Source organism: Danio aesculapii, chromosome 14 (assembly GCF_903798145.1).
Source record: "Danio aesculapii chromosome 14, fDanAes4.1, whole genome shotgun sequence".
Taxonomy (NCBI): domain Eukaryota; kingdom Metazoa; phylum Chordata; class Actinopteri; order Cypriniformes; family Danionidae; genus Danio; species Danio aesculapii.
In genome coordinates this window covers 24,273,687-24,295,200 of record NC_079448.1, presented here as the reverse complement: position 1 = coordinate 24,295,200, position 21,514 = coordinate 24,273,687, and the positions used below count along the sequence as shown (strand labels likewise).

Genomic DNA, 21,514 nt, shown 5'->3' with positions numbered 1-21,514 from the left:
CTTTTGATCACCTTAATGCGACTAAAGTCATAACTAAAGTAAACTGAATTAAACAGAAATGGAATTAAGATGTGAAGTATGCATATATTAGTGGCATTATTGAAGTAAACACCGCAATCAAACTATTACCGTCATGTAGGGCTTTTCGCCATATTTTCATTGCATCGCTAAGTGATGCAATCTCAGTTTGCATCATGAAGGCTGCATCCAGATACTACTGATATTTTCCGACAAGATCCACACACGTAGCTGTCATTAAAGGACCGCGCACACACGTTCACATACACACACACACACAATCATGGAATGCGGAAGTTTTTTTTTTTTTTCTATCTGGCGTGCGTTATTAAATTCCATAAAACTCTCACCAGTCCTTACTCCTTATTTGCGTCTAATACCCCAGTCTGTCATGGGGGCATGAATTAAGTGTTCACGAGTTAAATTGAAACTGCCGAACTGCAGTTAAAGTCACCCAAAATTACAGGAAACTCTTGCATGAAAGCACTTCATATAAACACCTTAATTATATTATGGTTTATTAAGGCAAATAACTAGATTACAGATGTCCATATAAATGCAGTCAATAATGTCTTTGAAGTAAGTGTAAGATAAGGGCATCCTGCTGATTTGATTCAGAAGGGCACTTTTTTTTTGTCAGATGGCTCACCGGTCAGGTATACATCTGCGCTAAAATATCAAGGTGAAAATCATCATAGCTTGTGAAGAATAGACCCAGCTCCCAACCCAACTCTGAGAATAGATTAACGGCGATATTTTTTAATCGCGCAATAAGAGTTTCGCGTTAACGCAGCACGTTAATGCCGATAACAGCCCGCCACTAATATTTATATATTATTTTTAATACAATCAGTCAGATATATGAGCTGCACCTTTAAAATATTAAGTACATGCATGGAACAGCATCATTGAAGCCCTTATAGCACATAAACAAACGTAAATATCCCGCTCTTTCTGAGCATTGTTGAGCGAGTTCTTACACCCCTGATTGGTCCCACGCTCAACAGAAAGTGCTGCGATTGTCTCTAACACTCTGGTGCTGTCTCACCGATGAGTGACACTGATAAATGCCAGCGACGATCACAGCTGATCCATGATAGATGCGGAGGAGAAAACTCACTCAGCAGACATGCGCTCGCATCTGTATCCAGAAGTATCGCTGTAACAGCCGAGAGGAAAGGAAACGTTACCTCACGCTAGCAGGTCAAAGGTCCACAGTGAGAGAGAGATGGAGAGAGGAATGGAGTTTACATTCATTTTCTCCATAACAGTGAAACAAAGCTTCTGCTGTAACTTCAGTGTCAGAGAAAGACTGTCCAGCAAACACACACACAGTCAAATGTGCAGAGTTCCTGCGTTTTTAAGTAGTTGGAGTGTTTTAATTACTCGCGCTTGCCTCCCTCGCCATAGTAAGTTACCGCAATATAGCACATATGAATTAAATGACGTCAGTATGTAATAACTGGTTATGATCTATTACTGAACTGATACCGAACTGTCCGCATCTCTCGATGCACCGAAGAAACAATTGATTTTGACACCCCTAGTTTATTGGTATATCCAAAATACTTCAAAACATTATCTTTGGAGTTCAACAGAAGAAAGAAACTCTAACAGGTTGAGTAAATGATGAATTTTTGAGTGAACTATCCCTTTAAGTTATAGACATTGCAGTATTTTAGCAGTTGATTGATTTACATGAAAGGCCTCAGTATATTTTATTGCTATTTCGTTATTGCTATTTTAAGTTTTCGAAAATGTTGTTTAAATATGAAAATAAGGGCATTATCGGAATGTTTATGGATGATGATAGACATAAACAAACACTGATTTGCATGAATGCATAGAATGTAAATCTAAACAATGTGCAAACCCAGGTTCAAAAGTGTGACATATCTGAGAGGATTTAAAAAAGCCAAATAACTCAAATTATTATAACTGTCACATTAAATGACATCAGTATAAACAACATTGTTAAGGCATGTAAACATGTTTAATTATTTCCATCTATTTCAAATCGAAATGTTCTGAAAGGTTTACCATTTTAGCAGGAGGGAGGACAGCACTACAGACACTGAAGATAGAGCCATAGCAGCAGAGCCCATCCAGGGCTGCAGAACCAAGCCCACAGGCATAAACACACCTGCAAACAACAGCATCCCATAATGCAACTCAAGCAATAACAGACACCTCTATGAAAAAGCTACAGACTGGAGGTTCACTAAAAGGACAAATCCCATCAACTATTATGCAGCATAATATTTACCTCAAATGAAAAATGACTAGTTTAAACACATCAAACATCTACATGATTTCTAAACTTACATACAACCGGTCAAAAGTTTGGGGTCAGTAGGATTTTTAAATGTTTTAAAATAAGCTTCTCCTGCTCACCAAGGCTACATTTATTTCAGCAAAAATACAGTAACATGATCCTTTAGAAATCACTCTAATGTTAATTATTATTGTTATGATTATTATTATTATTATTAACGTAATAGAAATAAAAGCAATAATGACTGGACTAATAATTGAATTTGAATATACATACAATAAGTAATAAATAAATATTTAACTTTATTTTTTTTTTTTTTACATTTAAGAAATGCTGTAAACACCTGTAAAAATAACTGTGAACACCAACCATGTATGCTAATGTTCTAATGTTTTGGGTCAGTAAGATTTCTTTTTTTTCTCTCACAAAAGAAATGAAGTGTTTTTTCCTCACAACTTCTAACTTTGTTGCAAGCACCACTTATAATTTAGTTGTTTAAATGTTTTAGCTAGTAATTTAGTTTGGATTACCTGCAGCAATGGGAATGCCTACAAGATTGTACATTAGTGCAAATACAAAGTTGATTCTGATTCTTTTGACGGTCTTCTTTGAAAGGTCAATGCTCCCAACAACATCAAGAAGATCATTCTGTTTAAAACAAAGAAATGACAAAAGTTGTTCAGAAAAATACACCGTGAAAAATACGAAAAACATCTTGGGTCTACCAAAACATCCAAGCAAGCAAGAGTTTCTTTGTATGCTTGTCTTGGGTGGGGCAATAATGTTGATAACAATTCCAAAATATGTAATAGAAATAATAACAAAAATTCCTACCATCTAAAAAAAGCAAACATTTGAATGCCGGTGTTACATGTAAATTTGTATGATATGTAAAATCTTTTTAGATTAATTTTGGTTATATTCTGTTCTGCAACACAGATATTAAAATCAATAATGCTCACAATGAAACTGACACCAAGTAATAAGAATGTTTATTTGGTATGGGCATGTTTTGTTGCTGTGAAAAAGTGACGAATCTGCCACTCTGCAAACGTAAATAGCTTACATCTGGAAAGGGACACCAGTCACCAGTTAAACCGTAACACCGGCATTAAAGGAACGCTCCACCTTTTTTGAAAAAGGCTCATCGTAATTATCAAAACTCATTTTTGAATGAAATGCTAATTGTCAAATCAGATTCAATTTATTTAATCCTAAGTTACTTTATAAGTGACCCCAAACGAACAAGAAATCGGCTGAATGGACTCAAAAATGCCAACTGTTTAACTCTGGGAGACTTAAAAAAGGTGGAGAGCTCCTTTAAGCAAACATGAATTAAGCCTAGTGTATGGGATCAAATTCCATTGGAGTGACGTCAACTTCTGCTTCGTTTGATTGGCTAGAGGAGCAACGGTCAATCTCGACTAGTGGACCAACGAGGATGCTGAAACCAGCTTGTGATTTAAATGAAACTCACATTGCATGTTTTGTAAATGCAAGCTCAGAATGTGGGAGCAAGTGCGAAGGGGAAAAGACAGTAAGCACACAAAACGCTCATTAACCTTTGATACACCACCTCGTTGTTTCTTATTCTGCGTATAGTCATCGCTTTTGCGCATAATAATTTTACTTGCGATGTCAATAATTTGATTTACGTGCATTGTTTTTATATATTTGCGACCACGGTACTTTTGGCGAGAATTTGATCCCATAGTAGTGTGTATTCTACAAAAGCTTTAAAATTCTGCTAGCTTTGACAGCTCATTATCAACATCATGACATAACATAGAGTGTAGCCCAGCCATGACAACATTAACATTCATACCCTGATAAGCACCACATCAGCAGCCTCGATAGCTACATCTGTGCCTGTGCCAATTGCAATGCCCACATCAGCCATGGCGAGAGCAGGAGAGTCATTCACTCCATCACCCACCATCGCCACACGCTTTCCTGCCTGCTGGAGTTGCTCCACCTTCGCCACTTTATGAGACGGCAAGACTTCAGCAAACACCTTCCTGATGCCCACCTGGATAAAATAAAGCACAAACAGCTGTAAATATTATTACTGCTCAATATTAAAGTCATTATTTACTCTTCCTTTACTTGTTTCATAGCAGTTTATTCTTCTGTTAAATACAAAATAAAGCTGAAAACCCCTAAACCCTGACTTCCCATAGTAGTTGTTCTTCCTTCTATGGAAGTCGTTGGTTAAAGGTTTTTAGCTTTTTCAAAATATCTTTTTTAATGTTCAAGAGAATATAGGAACGTATAAACGTTTAGAACCACTTGAGGGTGAGTAATTATTTTGATGAACTATGCCTTTAATAATAGTAATTATTATAATTTAAAGTGCATCAATTATGCCATTTTAAATTTTTGTCATTACGTTTTGGAGTTCTTCTACTATAATAGGTTGTACATCCATCAAAGTAAGCGTTTGATAATATATTGTAATATATTATACTTCTTATAATATATTCTTCTGGGAAACAATAATTCACTTTATCCTTTTGATTGCTGAAATGTTATATTTACAAACAGGTATATTATATACAGCTACACTACCTAACTAAAGTCCTGTCGCCTTTCCAAATGTTAGGAACAATAAATAATAACTTGACTTCTAGTCGATCATTTGGTATCAGAAGTGGCTTATATGAACGGCAAATCCCTTTAGATTTTGCTTGTTTAACCAAAATAAAGTATGATCATGCCTTGATTTTTAATTATTTAATTAGGACATTAAGGTTTGACTTTACTTAGACAAAAGTCTTGTCACTTAAAAGAAATAATGTACAGTATAGAATATAAAGTCATGGTGCAGTGGAAATGAATTAATATTGTGTATGACTCTTATGATCTTGGAGGACTGCATCCATACATCTCTGCAATGACTCAAATAACTTATTAATAGTCATCTGGAATGGCAAAGAAAGCGTTCTTGCAGGACTCCCAGAGTTCATCAAGATTCTTTGGATTCATCTTTAATGCCACCTTCATCTTACCCCTAACATGCTCAATAATGTTTAAGTCTGGTGGCTGGGCTCGCCAATCCTGAAGCATTTTGACCTTCTTTGCTTTCAGGAGCTTTGATGTGGAGGCTGAAGTATGAGAAGGAGTGCTGTATAGCTGAAGAATTTGCCCTCTCCTGTGGTTTGTAATGTAATGGGCAGCACAAATGTCTTAAAACATCATGCTGTTGATGTTGCCATCCACTCTGCAATTTTCTTGCACGCACCCATAATGAATGTAACCCATGTAAACCATGATTTTTCTTTCACCAAACTTGACTGATTTCTGTGTGAATCTTGGGTCTATACAGGTTCCAAGTAGGTCTTATACAGTATTTGTGATGATTGGGATGCAGTTTAACAGATGATTCATCTGAAAAATCTACCTTCTGCCATTTTTCAAAATCATCAACTAGAAGTCAAGTTATTATTTGTTGCTCTTACCACTGGGATTGACAACAAGACTTTTGTCAGGTAGTGTTTATGAAATATACCATTCTAAATAGCAAAATAGGAGCATTTTGAGGGAATATTAAATGGTTCTTTACTTGGGCAGCGATGGCTCGAGCTGTTTTGCTGTTGTCTCCAGTCATCAGCACGACCTCCAGCCCCATCGCAGACAGAACGTGAACCGCCAGCTCTGCCTCAGGCTTCACTGTGTCTGCTATCGCCACCATTGCAGAAAGCTCATCTGAGAACAAAACACAATCTTAAAATTAAAACACTCTGCACTACTTAGCAAAGTTATTTTAATTTGATTATTATGTAGTTATTTTTCAGTTAATTTGCAATGACTTCTACTTTAAACAACGTGCTGGCATGTTTACTATTGTATAATATTTAAATTTAAATTCATTGCGATATTTTTATTTATTTATTTATTTTTTCTTTTTAAATGAACACAAAAAGAATATAATTTGATAACTCCTATAGTATTGAAACAAGTGAAGTGTGAGTAAATAGTGAGTACATTTTAATATTTCACATTTTAAAACATCCGGCCACAAGAAATGTTTTGTAACTTTAATAAAGATTAAATAATATGAATGAAGACTATGCAGTGTTGATTATTTTATCTTTACTATATTTTATTTATCTATGTTTGTAATGTTATTATTCGAGATTCACTCTAATTCACACTAATTTTCAGGACTTTTCCAAACTTTGTGGGTTTTTCTGTTTTTCCAAAACTTTTCCAGGCCTGGAAAATGCCACGTCAAAATTCCATGAATTTTCCAGGTTTTCCATGACCTTATGAACCCTGATAGTAATAGGCTGTACGATGGAAAATGGCTATAGTTAAGTTTTATGTGAGCAGATTGTGTTGTGTACTCGATAACGAATGCATTTGTTCAGAAAACCCCAAAATTAAAAGTATCTTATCTGTCAGCAATTGCAACCAACAAATCTCAGAAAGTACTTTTTACTTTTTAGTATTTTGTACTCTTCTAATGAATGTTAAGATATTTAGAGAGGAACTAAAATAAGTTTATGTTTGTAAATGTTTAGATTAATTTAAGGTTACCGGTAGCATAGCTGACGCCGTTTCTGAATGCAATTATAAAACCAATGCAACTTTTGATGCAGTGAAACTTTTTTGTTAGATGTGCTTTATTTTTATTCATCTTTTTTACATGAACCAATTCACCAAATTAACCAAGCAGTTCACAACTCGAGCCAGAATAAAGTTACTCAATAAAAACTCTTTCAGGAATGCCTGTGCTCAGAAAACAGCTCTGACTGCAGAAATGAAAGTTGTATGAATGATTTAGTCAAAAAGAATGTTTATGGTTTCAAATAGTTAATATAAAACAGTGATTTGACAAAGACTAGTTCATTCATTTGACATGTTTTAGACAGGTAAAACATCTGTTTTAAATCATTAATTAGCGCTTTTTTGACATAACGAAATGTTATCCTAAATTTATCCATTGTCAATGCAATGAGATTACATAAACTAGCAAATCGATTCAGAACTGCCTGAATAAACCAATTCTATGATACACGATGATCTTCATTTGCTGCCTGTACATTGACACTCAGACATGGTATTTGTATCTGAGGCCTGAAAGGTCTTGGTTTTCCAAAGGATGATACAGTAAAACAGACGCCATTGTTTCTTATATTACTATGTTTACAAATGTTTAAAAAATTGCAGAAATGAATTACATGAAGAACATGAATTCTATTTGCAGAGGTTTTGGATCACTGAAAATGTTGTGAATAACGCTCTTTTTGTATCAGGAGCCACAGATGTAATTGTTTCTGTTCCTTCATATGGTTTTTTGCCTCTCAAAAAAAAAAAAAAAGTTATGGTTGACACATTGCATTTTATGAATCAACAAGGACCAGACTTTAAAGTCGGCAAGAACAGAAAGCTTTTTTTTTTTGTGACGCAGTTCCTAGAGAAACAGAATATTCAATGAGAAATCTGCAAGCTGATTGGATGTAGTAAAGTATGTATTTCATGCAAAAAGATTGGGAAAAGGGTTTGGAGAGAGTTATTACAACCTAACAGACTCCTCCTCCTCACCATTTCTGTTTGTTGTCATAGCACTATTAAAACTGACAGTTGGACGGCCTGAGACAGTAATCTGACAATTTAACTGAAAACAAACAGAAAGTGCATTTTCAGATTTTAATTTTAGATTACAAGGGCAAACTATTTTTTTCTTAATGACATGCAGAGATGAACCGTTCACCAAAAAACTAGCAATGTGAGCTTACCAAATCAATATGTTTAGTTTTGATTTCACATGTACTTTAATGTTCTACTGATGAACGAATGTTAACTTCATCTTGAAAGGCCTACAGCAAATGTAATATTTGGTTCAACTATACTTTTAAAAGCTGCATTCAAGAAGCTACTTAAAAGAAATGAACCAAAATTGACAACTGTTTTTTCAACTGTAGTTTTACAATTAATCTCACTCTTAGGGCTCTATTTTAATGATCAAAGTCTAAAGCGCATAGCGCAAAAGCATAAAGGGTGTGTCCGAATCAACATTTGCTATTTTAAGGAAGGAAAAATTTGCTCTGCACCCCTGTGCATGGTCTAACAGGGTTGTGCTTATTCTCTTAATGAGTTATGGGTGTGTTTTGAGCATAACGTGCATTAAACCAATCAGAGACTCATCTCATTCCCTTTAAGAGTCAGTTATGTCGCGCCATGGAGCATTTGCTATTTACATTGTGGACTTTGTAAGTGGAAAAACTGAACACTTCACTAGCGAGAAAACAGTTAAACAGACCATCTGCAGCATGAGGATAAAGAACGAGCCTCCTCCATTCGGCCTCTTTACTTTCTCTTCACTTTTACTCTTTACTTTACGCCTTTACTTTCCTGGATAAGGAAACATTGTTGTACACACTCCATTCAAGACATTTATTAGCTTACATATTTGATTTTGTTTAAGCGCAAAAAGTTGTTTCAAAACTATTTTTAATTTCAGTTCTAATTTCCAGCAGACAAAAAAAATGAACAATAATAACGAAGTGTGGTAAAAAAACTGAGATATATCCAAACACATGTCCTATTCTTATGCCTCATATAGTGACGCATGCGTCTCCAAAACCCGTCAGGTGGACAAATCTAAACTTGTTTTTATTAAAACAAATAAAAATATGCATATAATAAATAAAACTGCTAATAATAATAACATTATACACATGCAAATTGTCTTGATTAACTGAAAAAGTCCCCCGAGATGAGGCATGGAGGAAGTGGTTTTTATATTTATGTTGAAAATTATCATTTTTGTAACATTTTAATCCTGAAATTTTTTTTTTCATATGTAAAGATATTTGCGTATTGCTGTACATCATGAGTGTATTAAGCAACGTGTAAGCATTTGAACCCACATAGGCGCATAACACGAACTGCGCTGGAACTTAAACCAGCTTTCAGTGGGTCAATGGCGCCGTCTATTTCAGTTCTTCAAGATAGCAACACGCCAACGATGCCCCTTAACGTACCTCTATTTTAGACCAGCACACACGAGTCCACAAAGTGGCGCAAATGGATTTGCTATTTAAACAACGTGGCGCAAAACATGAAAATTAGGAATTGTGGTTGTTATGAAAATAGCAACAAATCACGCCAAACACGTCTTTTGCCTTATTGCGCCGGATGTTAAGGGCCCTTAATGTTTTCTAAAAGAAGTTTCTAGTGCTTAGGTCTGAAGTAACCCTGTCACACACTTACTGTCCACAGCCACCAGCACAGCAGTGCATCCTCTCCTCTCATGCTCCGTCATGGCTTCATCTACATCTGCTCGCACCTGCAGCGCATTCCTCCTCATCCACTCTCTGTTCCCTATCAGCACTGTGTATGAGGCCGTCTGAACTACAGCTGAAATAACAAAACACACACATAGTACAGTTAACTCAGTCGCTCAGGATCAAGCACCACACTGCGACAGAATAACATTTCACAATTTCACTCTCAATATTCCTCTAATGGTGACACTGACTGAGTGGCTGTGGGTCCATGATGAGCGGGTGTTCAGTGCTGTGTGCTCTGGCATCACTGATCTGGATCAACACAGCATTGTGCTGGTTCTCCTCACAGTCGCTGTCCTCCCTCTTCAGCAGGTTTTCTGTGTTACTGACCAGACACCTGATCCCACAACCTGGCACAGCTTGAAAATCTGTGCAAGTGCCAAGAGACTCCGACCCCAACTCCTGAACACAGAAGACGCTTTGTGAATCCAAATGCCAAATAAAATTCTCATGTAATTCAAAGCATAGGGAGTTCTGATACGAGGACTGATGTAAAATAGTCACAAAATCCCCTTAAAAATTGCTGTACTGACAAACTATGACACTGAGAGGAGGTTATTAAAAGCTCAAAAAAAGTATGAGTGTCATAGACAAACAGACATAGACAAAATTGTTGGTACCCTTTCACTGAAGAAAGAAAATGCCGGCAGCTAGCTCTCTGCAACTCTCACATGGTCGCCCACTGAAGCTAAGCAGGGCTGCGCCCGGTCAGTACCTGGATGGGAGACCACATGGGGAAGCTAGGTTGCTGCTAGAAGTGGTGTTAGTGACACCAGCAAGAGGCGCTCGACTTGTGGTCTGTGTGTGTCCTAAAGCCCCAGTATATTGATGGGGACTCTATACTGTTCAGTGAGTGCCATCTTTTAGATGAGACTTTAAACTTTAAATCCTGACTCTCTGTGGTCATTAAAAATCCCAGGATGTCCTTCGAAAAAGAGTAGGGGTTTAACCTTGGCATCATGGCCAACAAATTTGCCCGCTGGCCTCTGTCCATCATGGCCTCCTAACCATCCCCATATCATAATTGGCTTCATCACCCTGTCTCCTCCAATGCTGCACACTGGTGGTGGATGAGGAGATTCCCCCCAAAAATGTGTAAAGCGCTTTGAGTGTCCAGAAAACGCTATATAAATGTAAGGAATAATTAAAAACTACTTTTTTAAAAATAACTCAAAACTGAAATAAGTAATAATTAATTTAAAAAATTGATGAAAATAAAGAAATGAAATTAAGATATTGCATCCAAATTGTGTTTCAACTGAATCAATAAAAAAGGCAAATTAATGAAACTTGAAAATTGACAAAATTGAAGGGTACCAACATTTTATCCACATCTGTACATATATATATATATATATATGCACAGTACAAATGTATATATTATCTAAATAAAAATCGTATATGTGATTCACTTATTAGATAAAAAAAAATCTTTGATTAGTTCTATAGTAGGGCTGCACAATACATCTTTTTAGCAATGTGTGCATCTGCAATAGTCACATCGCTTAGATAGATTGTTACTTTAATGTTGATGCAGTTTAATCACAATGGAGTGAATTTTTTTATCATTTGCATGTTTATAAGGCCTGTGAGAGATTAAAGTATTCAGGCACAAAAATGTAACCAATTGAAAGCTTAATAAAGAATAATTTTATTGAATTATTTACAATAAAGACTTTTAGTATAACTTTTACATTTACTTATACACAACCATAAAGCATCCACTGTTTATTTAACTTATATCTTGCTTTATTGCTTTTATCATATGCTTATAATTTGTTTATTACATTCTATGCATGAATCACTCCTCTACAAAATCATCTTAAATCAATCAAAATTAATACATTTGGTAACACTTTAGAGACCAGTCCCCACTATTAACTAGCTACTTATTTGCATGCATGTTATTGAGATATTGGTTACTTCTTATGAGTACTTATGAGTAAATTACGTATTCTGCATGATCTTATTAGATATTCATAATCTTACACAATACCTAAAATAGTCTGCTAACTAATAACTACTCAAAAAGGAGCTAATTAGGAGTTTATTGAAGCAAATGTCATAGTTATTTATTTGCTAATATCAAGAATTGAACCTTAAAATAAAATGTGATCATAAATTCTTTGCAAATAGTGATATTTAATCATTTGGGGAAATAGTATAGATACAGTATATCGCATGAAAAACAAAATTGCGATCAATGTCCGATTTTTCTAATATCGTTCAGCCCTACTGTACAGTTCATTCAAGTTAATCCTTATTGGCACAACCCCACCTATTTTACTTTATGGTAACTTTTGATTAATTAATTACATCCTTGATGAACAAAAGTGTTATTTACCCCCGCCACACCCTAACAGATTAAAGGACTGCACTTATTTTACAGCATATGCACTTAACAATTACTTGAAAGAACCGGGTTGAATAAGATAACTACATGGGTTATGATCAAGTTCAGGGATAGGTTTAGGAATAAGTTCAAATTTAGGAATAAATCTAGTTATTACCTCATTTTATGTTCAGTAATGGCTATAAGTATGAATTTGTAAAACAACACCGTAAAATAAAGTGTGACAAATTTAATTAAACAGCACAAAATAAACAGAAAATCTATTTACATTTTTTTTTTATTTTTTTTTATTCTGTGTTCCTAAATTATGCTGTATGGACACTGTATATGTTAACCGAACTTAACCCTATGAGAGCATATAAGTAAAGAACAGCACAAGTCAAACTGACCTGTTTGCAATATTTGGTGATAGCAGCACCCAGAGGATGTTCACTGCTATTCTCAGCAGTGCCGACAATCGCCAGCAGTTTAGAGCGTGGCAACCGATTCCCTTCTGCCAGCATCTTCAACTGGACTACTTTGGGAGCTCCATATGTGATGGTGCCTGTTTTGTCAAATACCACAGACTGAATCTGAAAGCACAAACAAATATATGAAAAAAGTTTTCTTTCAGACAACAACTACTCTAGCTACACGACAAGTGGAAATATTATGCTTTAGCACATATCAACATTCACATAGCTTGTACTGAGGTTCTTTGTCAGTATAAAAGGTCTGAAAAGTTGTGAAGGTCAAGGTGCATCGTTAAAGGGTTAGTTTACGCAAAAATGAAAATCATGCAAAAATGAAATTAAGATAATAATAACAACTTCATTCAATAGTTCCTTTTCCTCAGTGTCAATATAGGGCATGTATTCACAAGAGTGATGTGCTCTTTATGCATAATGTGCTCAGTTATGCGGCTGGCATATACTGTAGTTTGGATGCACCTGTGCTTTGTTTCAAACAGAGGAAGTTGCGTGCTCTGAAACAAGTCATCAGTATTGATATGCAGCTTTGTAACAAATTTGCATAATGCCACACTACAATTTTCATTTGCTGCCTGTACACTGACACTCTGACACGGTATTCGATCTGAGGCCTAAAAGTTCTTGGTTTTCCAAAGGATGATCAAGTAAAACTGACACCATTGTTTCTCGTATTACTGTGTTTACAAATGTTGAGGAACCCTCCAGAAATTCATATCGTTTCCACCATGTACTTCACCAGAAAAAAGAGAGTTTTAAATTTATTCTGGCTTTTTCATTGCAAAACCAGATCAAATTTACAACACTTTATAAAGATCACTTTTCTAAAATAATAAATAAATAAATAAATTAACAGTTTTAAAAGGTTTACTTTTGATAGAAATAGTACCATATTAGAAAGACTCACATTTAAAAACATTTCCTTTAAAGCAGGGGTGTCCAAACTCGGTCCTGGAGGGCTGGTGTGTCCTGCATATTTTAGTTCCAACCCCAAATAAACACACCTGAAGCAGCTAATCAAGCTCTTTCTAGGTATACTTAAGAAACATCCAGAGAGGTGTATTGAAGAAAGTTGGAGCTAAACTATGGAGGACACCGGCCCTCCAGGACCGAGTTTGGACACCACTGCTTTAAAGTCTCTCCAGATAAAAATCATTATCTAATAACAATAAATATAAGCTCTCGAAAAAGTATATGTTAAACACGTTGGTTTCTATAGCAATACTGACATTTAAGGGGAACTTCTCCTTTTAGTAAAGGTCCATAAGTCTTGTGTGTCCCGATACGGCATATTGTGCAAACAACCTCATCATGTCTTGAGTTTTAAAAAATGGTTCGATTTTCTTCCTACTACCAGCTGGATGACAAAACGATTGTTTTTTGAGCACTGATTCATCCTGCTTGCCATCTGATCAATCAGCGTAGAGTTTGCTCTCAGAAAGGAAGGCTTTAAAGCAACATGAAAAAACATTCTAGACACTGTGTGGAATTAGGTTCATTTAAACCCATTGCAGAAGACCTCCAATGCTAAATCTATCATCTTTAATGTAGCATAAAAGGGGCGCTCTAAATCTCTGACCTTGTGTGCCATCTCTAATGGCTCTCCTCCCTTGATGAGGATCCCATTCTGGGCTCCGACCCCTGTGCCCACCATTACCGCTGTGGGGGTGGCGAGACCCAGTGAGCAGGGGCAGGCGATGCAGAGGACAGTGATGGAGGCCTGGAAGGCGAAGCGGATGACAGCCTCCGCCTCAGAGATACTCTTATCATAACCCTGCAGAGAAACACACTCTCCATTCAATATCCTCAAAGACAAAATAGAAACCTGGCCTTGTTTAAAAAACAGAACCTTTTAGTATGAATATTTTAAAGTAGCAGCTTACTCCCACAGTTAATATTCCCCATTAACTTCCACAGTATTTTTTCTCTACTATGGAAGTCAATGGTGATCATCAACTGTTCAGATACCAACAATCTATTGTTTATTTGTATTCAACAGAAGTATGACACTCATACAGCCTTGGGACAAGTGGAGGATGAGTAAATGATTGCACAACTTTCATTCTGGAAGTGAGCTGCTCCTTTAAAGAGAATATAGAGTGCCCGAAAAAAAAAGTTTTTTTTTTTTTTGCTCTTCATGTAACAGAAAGTTTGATCTAATATTCAGAACAACTTAAAGCTTGGTGAAATTAAACTCTGACCAACATTATAAGTTGACGTGGGAAAACAGCATTTTGGAAGGATACTCTCAGGCTTAAAGGGATAGTTCCCTAAAAATGAAAATTTCCTAATTTCCTCACACTCACACAGGTTCCAAACTTTTAGGAATTTCTTTCTTCAGTTGAACACATGAAAAAAATTCTGAAGAAAAGATATCTGTCATTGATATCCATAGTAGGAAGAAAAATACTTTTCTTTCTACCAACATTGTTCAGTCTATCTTCCTTTGTGTTCAAAAGAAGAAAGTAATGGATCTTTTAAGAACAAGTGGAGGGTGAGTAAATTATGACAGAATTTTATTTATGGGTGAACGTTCCCTTTAAACACTCATGTGCTAAGACAGGCTTCACTTACTGGGAAATACTTCTGCACAAGTGAAAAGTTCACAAAGCCAATGATAATCCAGGCCAAGAGAGTCAGGACGGAGATCACAACGATGAACGGGACAAAGTAGCTACTGATTTTATCTGCAAACTGCTGGATTGGAGCCTGAAATAGTAAAGTTAAAAAGGTTTATATAGACCAAAGGTGAAGTTAGATTTAGTGCATCCATTGTATTGAACAAACACAGAACCAAATATTTTACAAAAGTAGATAAAGCTTCTCATCATTAAAAAAAAACTTTAGATTGCATAATTGAAGCATGAATAATCAATGCATGAATTTCTTTAACTTTTATAACCAGATAGTGAGGAGAGTTTTGATTTTGGTTACATCATGTTCACAGTTAAAGTTTCAATAGCTTTTTTATTACATTTGCAGTCTCATTTACACATTTATGTGACATTTATGGGTCACATTTTTATTGCTTTTGCTATTGGTCCTTTTTAAAAAAAATTGTCAATGATAAAAAATAGATTGTACTGCTTTTAATGTTACAGAAGCCATTATACAGTTTTGTAAAGATTGATGAATAGAACGTTAAAATAAACATGCTAAAAAACAGAATTATTAGCCTTGCTGTTAAATTTTTATTCTTTTATATTATACATATAATTACATAATTTCTGTTTAATGTAGAGAAGATTTTTTACAACACATTTGTAAACATACTCATTTTAATGACTAATTTCTAATAAAGTATTTTTATTCATAGTATTTCAATATTAATTTTATCTTTGCTATGATGACAATTTATAATATTTTACTTGATATTTTTCAAGATACTAGTATCCAACGTAAAGGCTTAACTAGGTTAACTAGGCAAGTTAAGGTAATTAGGCAAGTCATTGTATAACAGTGGTTTGTTCTGTAGACTATCTAAAAAATATTGCTTAAGGGGGTAAAACATATTGAGCTTAAAAATTTTAAAACTGCTTTTATTCTAGCCAAAATAAAACAAATAAGACTTTCACCAGAAGAAAAGAAATATACAGGAAATACTGAGAAAAATTTCTTGATCTGTTGAAACATCTTTTGAGAAATATTTGATTAAAAAAAGGATAATTAAATACAACCTCACAGAGGCATAAATAAAAGTACTATTAGCATAACAAAAAAGATTTAAAGCAGCGTTCATGTGTGATAATCTGAAGAATCAGAAGCAGTTATCTAAAGAGCTGAAATGCTAGCAGATGCTGAGCTCTCAGACGCACCTTTGAAGTCTGTGCCTCCTCCACCAGTTTGACGATCTGAGAGAGGGTGGTGTCTGTGCCCACATGAGTGGCTTTGATCAGCAGAGAGCCGTTCTGATTGATCGAGCCCGCAATAACAGTGCTTCCCGGCTTCTTGGTGACGGGCATGGCTTCACCTGCACCACAACACATATCGTTATTGCACTACATTCAGGCTCTGCACAGCATGGAAAATTAAGGCGAGACGCTGCAGGAAAAAATGCCGCTTCTTTCATGCACCAATCAATTTTGAGACTTTGGGGTTTTTGGCTTTTCATAGGGTTTTTGAGTCTAATGCAAAAAAATTAAAAATTTAAGACAGGGGTGCCCAGACAAGGTCCTGGAGGACCGGTGTCTTTCATAGTTTAGCGCCGACCTTAATCAAACACACATGAGCCAGGTAATAAGGCAGTTAATAGGCTTGCTAGAAACATCCTGGCAGGTGTTATGAGACAAGTTGGAGCTAAACTCTGCAGGACACCGGCTCTCCAGGACCAAGTTTGGACACCCCTGATTTAAGACATTTAACATTTTGTCACATTTAATCAATGTGTGTGTGTAGATTTCAATTACACAAAAATAGATATTTTTTAATAATATTTTTCATAGATGTTCATAAATAATTTATAGGATTATATACAACATGTTATCCCACAAAAAATTGCATGTTGTGAACTGGCTGTTTGTATTTTATACTATTTATTTAAATAGAGTGATTAATAAAAATTAAATTCCCCAAATCCCCTCTGTAAGAAAACTATCATAAAACTAGAATTTTAAACCTGACTTCACTGAATGTCCATTCAATGCTTGATCTAGAAATGTATGTAAATGAGCAAATATTTAATTAAACAATGTCTCATTTGTATATCTAAACATAACATTTTAGAAAACGTGAAACAATGTGTGCCAATTTTAATCAATCAACTGGTGAAATTTGGTGATAACTACTTGTCTATTAATTTTATCCTATTCATCATTTATTTTATCCAGAGTATATATTTGATACTCTATTGACCAGTAGTGTTTCAAGGAAAGAAACACTAGTCTGAAAATATCCTAGACAATAGCTATGTTTCCATCAATTTTATGCGTATTTTGAATGTGCGCATTAAAAAAATGGTTGATGGAAATGTCAAGATGCGCATAAATGTTGAAAATAAGGAAGTAGGATAAACTACGCATAAGAAGCGCATAAACTATGATAGAAACACTTTTACTGAACAAATTCCAGTATGCGCATTAAATAAAGTCATATGATTTTGTTATCATGTACAAAATCATGTGATGATAAAAATATGTGTGAATGGACAAACCAGCAGGCTGAGCACATTGTAAAAAATCTGAAATGTTGTTTTGTTCATTCTAAAACACCTTAACTATTTAAGTATTAGCGTTATTATATTATTAATTACCTTCAGAACTGTCAAGAGCTTCTGTGCTCCGCGTCTCATGCCTTCAAACACCACCACCCGTTCATTTCATGTTGGCATTTGTCTTCTGAGGCGCAAGTCATTTATTAAATAAAGAAAAGACTTCCATTTTTACTTTTGATATTTTGTGCCAGATAATCAGGAAGTGATGATTTTGTTCTCTTTGACTCGTTGTATGGAAATGCTGCTTTATTCGCACGTCTTTTATGAGATCATCCAATTTTGTGCATAAAATTAATTAGCATCTTTGGATTGGAAACATAGCTAGTGTTATATCCTAGACACTAAAAATATCCTAGACACTGAAAAAAATGTGAGTTTCTTGCTTATGCTACTGGACTGGTTGTTTAGTCACTGCTAGGATGTTCTAGGTGGTGGCCCAAGCAAAAAAATAAATAATTAACATAGTTATTATAATTATATAATATAGTGCTATTACATAAATGGCTTGTTTTGTTTCACATGTTAATATTTCTGCAGCTAATATAATTTATAATAATAATCATCATGCAAAGGAAGTATTTTTACAAGTGTACTCAAGCTTTTGGATGTCACTGTATGACGTCATGGAAAGCACAACAATTATGCATCTTCCTTTGATTTCATTTATGTTAGTGTAGAGGAAATAGCCCTCTCCAACCCGTAATGAGAGACTCGTCTGCCATGGAGTGTCCTTCAATCACCCGGCCGTCCACTGGAAACTTCCCTCCAGGCACAACTTTCACTACATCTCCCCTCTGCACCAGCTCCACGTCCACCTGCTCTTCACTGAGAGAGATAGAGATACAAGGTCATGAGTGGAAGGCTGATTAGCATCGAATGCGCTTTCTGCACGAAGACAATTAAAACTAAAACAGCACAGGAAATGCACAAACCTTAACACTGACATGTCCTCATTGAGCGTAACTACAGTGGCCTCTGTGGCCTGTAAAGACATCAGCTTGGACAGAGCCTCGGAGGTCTTACTCTGCATTAAAAAAAACAAACATCAAAAGTGAAGCAGGATATTAAAAAAATCTGCAGGATAATTAATATTTAATATTTTCTGAAAATTTTCTGACATTTCTTTCCAGTAAAAAAAAAAAATTAACTGTAATATTGTGAAAAATTATAACTTAAAATACCAGCTTGAATATATATTTTGAAATGTAATTTATTCCTGTGATGGCAAAGCTAGACAAAACTCACAAGATCCTTAGAAATCATTTTAATAAGCTAATTTTAATTTTTAAAAGGTTTTAACAATATTTTCTTTTATAAATACAAAGTTAATTTGAAATAGAAATCTTTTGTAACACTGACATTTTTAATCAATTAAACATGTCCTTCACAAAGAACTTTAAAAGACTAATAAATAATAATAATACACAAGCAAACTGTACATTCCTTCATTCATTATTGTACACCATGTCAGCAAAATGGCTATATTTGTGGCAAAAAGCTTTCACTTTGAATGTAAATATTTTATGTGATCAATTAACCTATTTTCATCACAACTGTGTTCTACTTAGAGCACCATATCAGAATATTAAAATGATTTCTTAAGGATCATACCTTAATGTCTGCTAAAAAGCTTTGCCATCACCGGAATGTTTTAAAATATATTTAAATAGATAACAGATTCTTAAATTTGCTAATTGTCATTCATTCTTTTCCTTTTCAGCTTAGTCCCTTTATCTGGGGTCACCACAGCGGAATGAACCGCCAACTTATCCAGCATATGTTTTACGCAGCAGATGCCCTTCCAGCTGCAACCCATCACTGGGAAAAAATTTGCTAATTGTTTTAAACATTACTTTTTGTGCTACTTAACATACTGTTTTGTTATTAGTTAATTCTCAAATCTGATTGGCTGATAGCCGTGCGATATTCTGCAATAACAGCACTCGTACAGCCTCTTCAACCTTCTCTATTACTGTATTACCAAATCAAATAATTGCAGCCTTTGAGACCAAAATATTTACTAATAATTTAACTCTTTCCCTGCCAGTGGTTTTTACGCTTACAATGATTTACAGCCAAATTTGACAGTCCTCAGAATATTTTCAGCTAGGAACGACCATATTGCATGTATATGAATAATATGAGCATCATATATATTAACATAAAGAATGGGAGGGATACACTGCTTTCAAATAAACAAAAAAAACTGTTTATTCTATCTTCATGTGTTCATCTTTTATACCAAGTTAGGTATAAAAGGTAGGTTTCATGGAAAATGTAACCTTTTTACAAAAAAGTAGTGTATTTTCAATATATGTACTATAGGATAAAATACACAAAGATATGTGTGTCCACATGCAAGCTTGTATGGAAAACTAATTTCTAACCTCATGCAGATCGACAAGGACAGATCATTTCACTGTGGCGAGCCCTGGTATTGTAATTTTAGGGAGTAAGTCAAAGGAAATGTTGAATAACTAATGTTTACCTGCAATTTTACTTTCTCTTTATCAGACTTCAGTCCCTGGAGCATGTGATGTCATGAACCTCACTCACAAAGCCAATTTCATGCAGGGCATACGTTAGGCTTGCTACTACCATAATATACTTAAAACACTGATTGCCTTAACAACTTGTCAATGGCAGGGAAGTGTTTTCTCCTCATTTACGAGTTATCTCGTCAATGGCAGGGAAAGAGTTAATAATCCTTCTAAATGTTTGAGTAATGTACAAGCAGCTCTTACACTAGGTATAGTGTGAATAGCTTATGTAACTTGAAATGCTTGTTCACCTTTGCTATTTGCTCCAGCCAGCGGCCCAGCGAGATGAACACAAACAGCATCGGCGGAGTATCAAAGAAGGTGATGGGGTTGACCTTTGCCTTCTCGACCATGGCAACCAGAAGAACCACCACTGAATACGTGAAGGCGATTGTTGTAGCGAGAACAATCAGCACATCCATATTGGCCGTCCGGTGCTTGACAGCTTTGTAGGCTTGACAGTAAAAATACCTCCCACCGATAAACTACAGACAGACAAAACCGGTATGGTCACTAAAAACAAAAAGATCTTTCATGCAGAACTGAACAATTTAAACAAAGAAAGTGTTTAACCAACCTGCACAGGGACACAGAAGAGAAACGAGATGAGGTTCATGATGGAAAGGCCTGGCAGAAGCTGTTTCTCCAGGAACATTGTGGAGTGATATTTCGCTCTGTCCTCGGCGGTGGCGTTATGTTGGTGGCACTTGTCGATCATGTGATCCACGGCTATCATGTAGATCATCATGCCCATAACCGGCACGCAGAAAAACAAACTGATCAGGAATGATCTTTTCCACCTGAGAAGAAACAAACAAAAATCAAAAACATTGTTAGTTCTGTTCTGCTACCCTGTGTGCTGGCCCATTTTAGGGCATTACAGGTGCAGTGAGGGTATAGTAAAGATTTTAAGCTACAGGGTTCCCACTCTAACCTAAATACAAAATTCCCTTACTTTCAAGGAAGAAAATTAAACCATATTGATAAAAAGAGCTAATAATTGAAGTTTTGTAAAAGTTCTATTGAGATGGATTGCTGATGACTGAATGGGTGTCAGTTTGATTGAGTACAGGGTTTCTGCAGGTTTCACCGAGTTAAATTTAAGACTTTTAAAGACCTTTTTAAGACCACTATGAATTAAATTTTAGGCCTTTTAATTAACAAAATGTATATTTAATATATTTCTTAGCAAAATATTTTAAATTCTGTGTCAAAACAAGCAAGCTCTAGATGTAAACATATACCGTTTTTCAACATCAACTTTCTTTTAAATAAAAAATGACAAATATTTAAAAAACTATAATAAACTAAATGTATACACAACAGTCTGTCCAGGTCAGTGTCCTCAGCAGTAAAT

General features: G+C 35.3%; 1 protein-coding gene across 1 annotated transcript in view; it reads right to left on the bottom strand.

The window, feature by feature from the left end:
- Positions 1 to 21,514, bottom strand: part of atp7a (ATPase copper transporting alpha) — a 44,988-nt gene that overhangs the window by 4,552 nt on the left and 18,922 nt on the right. The window contains exons 9-22 of the mRNA XM_056471748.1: positions 20,735 to 20,957; positions 20,409 to 20,642; positions 18,550 to 18,641; positions 18,315 to 18,442; positions 16,224 to 16,378; positions 14,983 to 15,117; positions 13,988 to 14,182; positions 12,331 to 12,513; positions 9,780 to 9,990; positions 9,512 to 9,658; positions 5,856 to 5,998; positions 4,119 to 4,322; positions 2,824 to 2,941; positions 2,059 to 2,161 (exon numbers count right to left, since the gene is read on the bottom strand). Coding sequence (XP_056327723.1) covers positions 2,059 to 2,161; positions 2,824 to 2,941; positions 4,119 to 4,322; positions 5,856 to 5,998; positions 9,512 to 9,658; positions 9,780 to 9,990; positions 12,331 to 12,513; positions 13,988 to 14,182; positions 14,983 to 15,117; positions 16,224 to 16,378; positions 18,315 to 18,442; positions 18,550 to 18,641; positions 20,409 to 20,642; positions 20,735 to 20,957 — 2,271 coding nt within the window. The remainder of the gene's footprint in view (positions 1 to 2,058; positions 2,162 to 2,823; positions 2,942 to 4,118; positions 4,323 to 5,855; positions 5,999 to 9,511; positions 9,659 to 9,779; positions 9,991 to 12,330; positions 12,514 to 13,987; positions 14,183 to 14,982; positions 15,118 to 16,223; positions 16,379 to 18,314; positions 18,443 to 18,549; positions 18,642 to 20,408; positions 20,643 to 20,734; positions 20,958 to 21,514) is intronic.